Source organism: Arachis ipaensis, chromosome B5 (genome assembly GCF_059453495.1).
Source record: "Arachis ipaensis isolate K30076 ecotype BB chromosome B5, ASM5945349v1, whole genome shotgun sequence".
NCBI classification, from domain to species: domain Eukaryota; kingdom Viridiplantae; phylum Streptophyta; class Magnoliopsida; order Fabales; family Fabaceae; genus Arachis; species Arachis ipaensis.
The window spans coordinates 152,455,482-152,464,185 of NC_142440.1; the positions used below are offsets into that span (position 1 = coordinate 152,455,482).

Genomic DNA, 8,704 nt, shown 5'->3' on the forward strand with positions numbered 1-8,704 from the left:
GATGAGTTTAAGGATTGTGCTACTGCCTATGCTGTACATACTGGGAGGGGTTTGAGGTTTGATAAGGTTGACCTTCGGAGAGTGAAAGTCATTTGCGTTGAGGGTTGTAACTGGTTTGCATACTGTGGGAAGATGAAGAATGAGCAAACATGGCAACTCACCAGCTGCCACAACAAGCATACCTGTTCCAGGGAGTTGAAAATTGGGATTATGCATGCAAAATGGTTGAGCAAGGTCTTTCTAAACAAAATTGCTGAGAATCCAAAGATAAAGCTCTCCACACTAATGAAGAAAGCATACAGCAAGTGGAATGTAGAGCTGACTAAGTCTAAAGCTGCCCGGGTTAAGCAGTTTGCTCTTGATGAGTTACAAGGAACGTACATTGAGCAGTATCGAAGGCTCTATGACTACTGTCACGAATTGCTCAGGTCTAACCCGGGCTCTACAGTGAAGTTGCAAGTGGAGAGACCATCAGAGTTTGCTTCTGAGAGACCAAAACCTGGTGTGGATTTAAGGCCAAAGTTCTAAAGACTCTATGTGTGCCTTGATGCATGCAAGAAGAGCTTCATGGTTTGCCGTCCAATAATTTGCCTCGACGGGTGCTTCATCAAGACACCTTATGGGGGTCAGCTTCTCACTGCTATTGGCTGGGACCCGAACGACCAGATGTTGCCAATAGCCTATGCAGTGGTTGAAGCAGAGACGAAGGACACATGGACCTGGTTCCTTACCAATTTGTGTGATGACTTCGGGTATGACAAGATAAGGGGCTGCACCTTCATGTCTGACCAACAGAAGGTAGTTATTTCTAAACTTAGTTTTAAGGAGCTACTTCATTGAACCTATTATTAGTTTTAGTAGTGTATGCAGGTGTTTGAATTGTAGGGAGAAGTTCTTGTAGTGTTTGTTGGTGTTTGTACTATATGATATATGGTCTGAGTTGTAATGAGTTACTGATTTTGTGCATTAACTGATTTAATTATACCTAACAGACATCATGCTGCTCTAATTACTGTATTAACTATTTCTTGTGGGTTTAGGGATTGGTTCCAACCTTTGATGAGCTGATTCCCGGAGTGGATCATAGATTCTGTGTTAGACATCTTTATAGCAATTTCAGGAAGAGATTCCCAGGGCTGCAACTAAAACTGATGATGTGGAATGCTGCAAAGGCTACTTATTTACAAGAGTGGGAGAGGAGAATGGCTAAAATACAGAGTCTTGATAATGGAGCCTACAACCACCTGATGGAGATACCAACCAAATATTGGTGCCGCCACAAGTTTGGGACCTGGTCTAAGTGTGACACCTTGGTAAACAATATGTGTGAGGTCTTTAACTCTGTAATTGTGGATGCCAGAGAGAAGCCAATAGTCAGCATGCTTGAAGACATCAGAGTATACATAATGAGGCGTTGGGCTGATAATAGGGATCGTATAATTGAATACCCAAGAGAAGTATTGCCCCGTATCAGGATTAAGGTTGAGAAACAAGCTGATGCAAGTGGTAAGTGGGTGAGCACGTATGCTGGTCGTGATAAATATGAGGTAACAAGTATCCATGGAGGCAAAGAGAAGTTCGTTGTTGATTTGAAGAATCATGAGTGTTCTTGCAGGAAGTTTCAACTCTCCGGGATCCCCTGTGCTCATGCAATGACCTGCATCAGGAAGATGTGCTTCAACGTTGACAACTTTGTTGCAAACTGTTACAAGAAATCAACCTACACTGACTGCTACCAACATGTGGTATATCCCTTGAATGGACCCAACCTGTGGGAGAAGACACCCTTTGATGACGTTTTGCCACCAGTTTACAGGAAACCCATTGGAAGGCCTAAAGTAAAACGTAATAAAGCTGCAGATGAGAACCCAACTCGGGGAGGAGTTTCTCGCGAAGGGCAGAATCAGAAGTGCTCCTATTGTTTTGCTAGAGGTCACAACAAACGAACCTGTCCAAAGAAGCGCAAAGTAGCTGCAACTGCATCGGTAAGCACTGTTACTTTATTTTGCTCATGTTAGTTAGGGCTTCATTATTATTAATTGCATTTAAAGATTATGATATGAGTAGCTGTTGAATAATTCTGCTTAGTTGATTTTCTGGCTGTTTACTAGGCAAATAAAGTAGCTGGATCCACAAGAAGGGCTTCCAGATTCAAGTCTAGCACCAGCACTAGCACTATCTCCAGTTAGGGCTCTAAGCCATCCCAAGCTGCTGCAAAGAATACCACAGTCACCCGGCCAAAGAGAAAATCTGCTGCTACTGATGTGAGTTCACAACACTCTCAAGCAACTTCAAAAAAGCCTAAGCTGACTCCATCCACCACAAATCTGAGGGTGCTACCAAGCCCATCGAAGAACATCACCCAATCCCAACTGAAGTTCATGGCTAGGACACCTCCCAAAGCATGGAAAAGGATGTGACGAATATGATGTCTGATGGTTTATATTTTAAGCCTACTTGTTTTATGAGTACAAAATTTCTGTTTAGTATCCTTATAGTGTCTGGAAACTAGTTTTAAGACAATAGTATGTTATTGCAGACCCTTAGTATGGAGCAAACTGTGTTGCTCTTGTTTTGTTATTTTGCTTCCAACATTTACTACTTGTATCCAATGACAGCTTTATAGTTAATCATTAAGTAATATGTTACAGAACCCTATGTTTCCTGTTGACTTGCTTCATTTAAATAGAATGCAAAAATCCAAAACTTGATTTCATTCAACTCTTTCATTGAAACAACATTGCATCTGCACAAACCAGCCTTTCTTCAACCAAAACACAAAGTTACATCAATGCATTACAATATGATTGAGTTCAACAAAATAGCAACTAGTTCAACATGACTATTATCTCTAACCCAACATACAGATCTCAATTTAGCTATGTAACAACTTTCTCCTATGACTCATCAAAACCAGCAACATTATTCTAGTGAAAGTCTGCCAAATTTGGTTGCTGTTGTTTTTTCAAACACCATTATCAGTGCAAGTGTCCATCCAACTAAAGCAACTCCCACTGCAACCATGAATCTGAACTCAACCATATCCAGTTTGCCCTTCAAATTTCTGACCTTCAATCTTAGCCTAGAAACTTGTGACGGATCTTCCTCTGGTTCTGCCCATACGAAGTAGCCACATTCTTCTCCAACCTATACAATACATGATACAGCAGAGTCACACCCATTGATGATCAAAACGCATAACTCAACAACAAATAAGGACATGGCTAAAGCTCACCCCAAAGTTAACGCAACCCCAAAACCTCCGCCCAGGATTTTCTGCCGTCGACGACGTTGCGAGCACAGGCCGTTCCCCACAGTAACAGGTTGTCCTCCTTCGACGTGCTAGGTTCCTATTTCGTGTGGCTTGCTTGCTGCCTTGGCTCGCTTCAGATTGGCATGCTTCATGCTCCATCTTCTCTCACGCACGGGGAATCGGCCTTCAAAGGCAGAGCAGCAGCAACTGGAGCCAAAGAATTGGGTATTAGGGTTTTCGAGAGGACCCCCTGCTTAACATTTATTTTTTATTTTTTTTTTAAATTGAATAACGGTAACAACACATGCCCTGCCACTGTGTCACATAACGTCCACGTAGGTTCCGCCGTAAACGAAATGTTTGCAATTTTGACGGTAGGACTACATTGACTACAATTACAAACGTTTGGTACACAAATAGAACGTTTAAAACGTTAGGGATAGGTTTGAGACTTACCCCCAAACGTTTGGGACATAAATGATACTTTACTCTTTTATATATATAAGCCATTAGGGATGAATTTCCTAAAAATAACTCAAACTGTGCGTTATACATCGTTGTGCATCTACAAAAATTTATTGACGTGTTGTCCTTCATAATTAAAAAAATATATTACTATAATGTTTTTTTTTTTTGGTGACTACAAGTATATGACTAATGTAAGTGACGTTATTTTACATAATTAAAAATAATTCTTTTATAATACGTCTGTAATAGATTATGCTACCATTATTATAGCAAGTGTAAAATATTAAAATGCCCAAATATTTTTATATTTTACACAAGAATTCTTAATATGAAAAAAATTTAGGCGCAAATTAATCTACACATGAACTAATCTTGCATGACATCAACAACTGAAGCAAAATAAAGAAAAGCAACTGGTCCAGCAGGGACTCAGAATAATGTCATTATTATACAAATTTGGACACACTGCACTTATGTTCAAAATTAAAGGACTGATTATCACAGTTTTCATCTGTGATATCATCCAAAGAAAATTGCAGATAGTTGCAAAGATTTTGGGACCATGGCCCCATTATAGATATATAGTTCAATTTGATTCGAAGTGGCGGTTGTTTTTTTGCTAGAAGAGGTTCCTTGATCACGATCACCTAAAAGTTGAGTGTGATGTTATGATGAACTGGAACAAAGACTATGAAGTTGTATGGGTCAGCAACAATGAGAATGTGACATCTAAAACAATTTTATTATTTAGACAAATTTTATTCGCTTATTTTTATTTAGCAAATAAAATCAATTTCGACCGAATATTAAAAAAAAATCACATGTTTAATTTGAACTTGCAAGTTAAAATACTACTTTGTCAAAAAAACACTCCACTTCCTTTGAAATTGCTATTTTAGTTCGAACTTTTTATTTTTATTATTGAAATTGTGGTGGTGTTTTTAAATAAGGTGAAGAATTGGTGTGTTTTTTTGTATGGATAGTCACAAATCTAAAGCACAATTTTGTGAATTTTAATTTTTTTTGTTAGATTTGTAATTTTAAATTTTTTAAAAAAAAAATACAAATCTAAAAATCAAATTTGTGGTTTATAATTTTTTTTATAAAATTTTATAATTTTTTTTTCACAAAATTGACCCACCGATTTATTTATCTCTTAAAAAAAATTTTCAGCCCACATAAATTTAAAACTCATATTTTTGGTACCCCAAATCTAACCCTAAGTTTTGTTTGTCTCTATTTTTTTAAGCCCACATAAATTTGAGACTAAGATTTTTTACCCCAAATCTAACCTTAAGTTTTGTTTTTTGTTCCCAAATCTAATTCTAAGTTTTGTTTTTGTCTCTATTACCCCAAATCTAACCTTAAGTTTTGTGTTTGAAAACAAAACTGAACATCTAATTTGTGAATTTTAATTTTAAAAAAAAATTATCTCCATATCCATAAAAAACACACTATTTTCCTATTTTTTCATAATTGAGCATAACATATTTTAAACTTCTATGACTAAAAAAATTAGCCATTTTAGTTCACCTTTCATCACTATTTTAATTTTACTAATAACTTATCTATTTCAAAAAGAATTAGATATTAACCTTTTTGTGTGTCTAATTTTAATTTTTTTTCTTTAACTTTTCTTAATAACCACAATTTCATGTACTTTTCTTGTACCTTTAATTTAATTTAATAATATTTGAACCCAAAAAAATATTAAAAGGTGATAAATAAATGCCACATAAATCCTGTTCAAGTCTGGTACTTGGACACCATAAATTGTGCTAGCTTATTAGCTTAATGTTAAGATTATATGATGATGAACACTTAAACTAGGTTTATATAACACTGTTCAAAGAAAAATATAATAATTAATAGACTTGTTGAACACATTGAATATAATATAAAGAAAAATATAGGTAAACAATAAAAATATTAAACAATATAAACAATAAATATATCAGATGTTTATTTTACTAGTGTACGAATAGTTATTTTAATATTAAATTTTAGAAAATTAATTTAGAGATGTGGTGTATTTTTATTTGATTGATAATTATTCATATTGTTCAACAAAATTATTGTTCCTAGCATTCCCCATAATATAATAATAAGTGGAAGTGTGGAACAAATACAAATGCAACAAAACAAGATATCTAGAACACTTATTAATTAACATAAAACACATACATAGCACAAATTAATTAACAAAGACCAAAACACAAAATGAGACCTCCAAATTCAAAAGTACCAAAAGGTACATACATGCATAATAACTATTATTTTTTTCCAACATAATCGATAAACCCTAAATTCAAATTCAAACCCGTTCTTTTTTTTTTTTCTTTTTTTACTTTATGATGACCTCTTAACATCCTGGGCCTTAGTCTGTATCTCTTGGCCAGCATCCTTTGTCTTCTGCCCCACGTAATCCGCCATGTCTGCCATGCGCCGCTTCGCCGAGTCCAGCTGATCCGGCACCGTCGTCCCATGTACCTGTCGGATGAAGTTAATCATCCATGACAAAGACATCAGCCCGGTTAGTCCACATGCTCCCGCAGTCAGAATACCAATGACTGCAAGGCCAATGGTAACGACGGCGGGAACTATAACCGGGCTGAAGAAGATAAAAACCGGGGTGGCAATAGCCAGCCCGATTATGGTTCCGAGAAGCGAAAGGCCGGAGAGGAGCAACAGAGTGCCCCCAGTGGGGACGCCGACGAGGACGGCAATGATTTGAGAGGTCGACGGACCTCTGTCGGGGAAAAGAGTCTTGACACCACCACCACTAACGTCGTAGCCGCGGCGTTGAACGTCGACCCGTTGTGTGGTGGGGGTGTGGACTTGAACCTGGTGAGGTGCACGATCAGTAGCGGTAGCCATTATGGTTGTTTGATTGTTAAGAGAAAAGAAAAGGCCCTTTTTTGGGATTCCTTTTGTTCTCTTTTCTTCCTTAGGTTTTGAAGATTAATAATGGAGAGTGGGAAGACATTGATATCGGTGCTTGTGGATGAGTTTGATGAGGTGGTGGCTTTGGAGAACGGTGGAGTTGTAGATGTTGACACGTGCTTGTGACATGCATGGCGATGACTAGTAATTTATTAACAGTGCAGCTAGATATTTTTTAAAGTGAAAATTTAAGTCAATTTTAAGTGAATTTGACAGTTAAGTTGTTAAATAATTTAAACATTCTGATTAAATTTTTATTTAATAAATTTTTTAATTATTAATTTTTAATTATACGTAAAATTGATTATATCTGAATTTTAATTATTTTTAAATATTATTTTTTATTTAATTTTTTTTTAAAAAATAAAAAGTATTTTTTTAATTTTTAAACAATTAATACGTAAAAATAAATATTTTAATTAATTAAATAATAATAAATTTTTAAAAAATGGATCAAATACTAAATTTTAAAAAATAAGTAACATCTTTCGTTTATTATTAAAAAAATTCATGATGAGGAAGAGCACCTTTCAATCGTTTCATTATGTTCCTATGTTTAAGAAAGTAACACTTACATTATTTTCTTCCCTTCATAAAATGCACAAAAATGGAAGGTGCATATTGGTATGCAGTTTTTTTAATATAAATTATTTGTTAATTAAAAATTATTAGATAATTAAATATATTTAATTTAATTATTATTTAATAATTTTTAATTATAAATTTATATAAAGATAATTGTATATAAATTTTTATTTATATTAAACTATAAGTATTTAAAAATATTTTTATTTTATTTTTCACAAAAATCCAACATCATGCTAACAAAAATGTGTAAGAACTATTTAAATTTATAAATATTTATCTTTTTATGTTAGTTTAAATTTTTAAGATAGATAATTTGTAAGTATAATACTCACGCTTCAATTGGTCTCAAGATCACTCACTCATATAAATGACGCTATTATATTTTCAATCTCTCAAACTCACCAACACCCATAATAATGAGATAATTTTTTAAAACAAACACTAAGTATTTTGGTTCATGAGAGATGGATAATAACATACATACGAAGTCTTTATATAGGCAATGCTTCCTACTAAAATAATAATTTATGAATCACAACTCAATTTTATAATGACCACTATTTTATGAGTTCGCTTCATGAATCTTCTTTCAACTTGTATTCATATAGTTTCCATAATCTTCTAATTTGCTTGACTTCCAATTTCAATTCAATTTGATTTTGAATTTCTTTAATGTTGTAGAATGTTGTAGTTGTACTACTCTCTTGAATGTTCTTCAAAAATTTTCAAGCTTCCAACATCTTCTAGTAAGTAGATGATTATTGTTTTCAACTCAAACTTTGCTTCTTCAATTCTTTAACCATGTTTCATGAAGATTCTAGTCCATGCAAATTGATTTAAAATTTTTAATCAACATGGCCTCCCTTAAATCAAACTTGCAGAATTAATCATTCTAAGTATCTTCTTCAATTTGTAAAATAACTCGGTCTTCAATGACTTTGTAAATATATCAACAACTTGTTCTTCAGTTGGACAATACTCGATCACAACTTCTTTCTCATTTACCAACTCTCTGATTTTGTGAAATCGAATATCAATATGCTTCGATCTTCCATAGAATACTGGATTTTTGCAAAGTGCAATAGCTGACTTGTTATCACAAAATATTGTTGTTGGAGTACTTTGTTTCTCGTTCAATTCCTCAAGAATTTTTCTTAGCCAAACTGCTTGCATTGCACAATTTGCTGTTGCTATATATTCTGCTTCTGCTATAGAGAGTGCTACTACTGGTTGCTTCTTTGATGACCATGAAATTGCACCAGAACCAAGATGAAATACAAATCCTAAAGTACTTTTTTTTGTTTCTATATCTCCAACTGAATCACTGTTAGTGTAACCGATAAGATTCACTTCATTAGTATTTTCATAATAAATACCATCATTTAAAGTACCTTTGATATATCGAATAATCTTTTTTGCCGCTTGCAAATGGTTGGTACAAAGTTTCTCCAT

General features: G+C 34.3%; 2 protein-coding genes across 2 annotated transcripts; one reads left to right on the forward strand and one right to left on the reverse strand.

Moving 5' to 3' along the window:
* Positions 1-567: 567 nt before the first annotated feature.
* LOC148566251 (uncharacterized) lies at positions 568-2,189 on the forward strand. The gene is made up of 3 exons (XM_088487472.1): positions 568-798; positions 1,041-1,985; positions 2,112-2,189. Exons 1-3 carry the CDS (start codon positions 568-570, stop codon positions 2,187-2,189), a joined length of 1,254 nt encoding a protein of 417 aa, XP_088343598.1.
* Positions 2,190-5,868: 3,679 nt separating this feature from the next.
* On the reverse strand, positions 5,869-6,690 carry LOC107644540 (oleosin Ara h 14.0102). The gene has a single exon (XM_016348421.3). The coding sequence runs from the start codon at positions 6,596-6,598 to the stop codon at positions 6,071-6,073; it is 528 nt and encodes a 175-aa protein (XP_016203907.1). The 5' UTR covers positions 6,599-6,690; the 3' UTR covers positions 5,869-6,070.
* Between the last annotated feature and the right edge of the window lie 2,014 nt (positions 6,691-8,704).

Bases quoted from the DNA above. Each gene is read 5' to 3' on its own strand.
- LOC107644540 (XM_016348421.3), bottom strand. From the start codon at position 6,598: ATGGCTACCGCTACTGATCGTGCACCTCACCAGGTTCAAGTCCACACC.
- LOC148566251 (XM_088487472.1), top strand. From the start codon at position 568: ATGGTTTGCCGTCCAATAATTTGCCTCGACGGGTGCTTCATCAAGACA. The intron at 799-1,040 runs GTAGTTATTTCT...TTGTGGGTTTAG, and splicing joins TCATGTCTGACCAACAGAAG to GGATTGGTTCCAACCTTTGA. The intron at 1,986-2,111 runs GTAAGCACTGTT...GCTGTTTACTAG, and splicing joins AAGTAGCTGCAACTGCATCG to GCAAATAAAGTAGCTGGATC.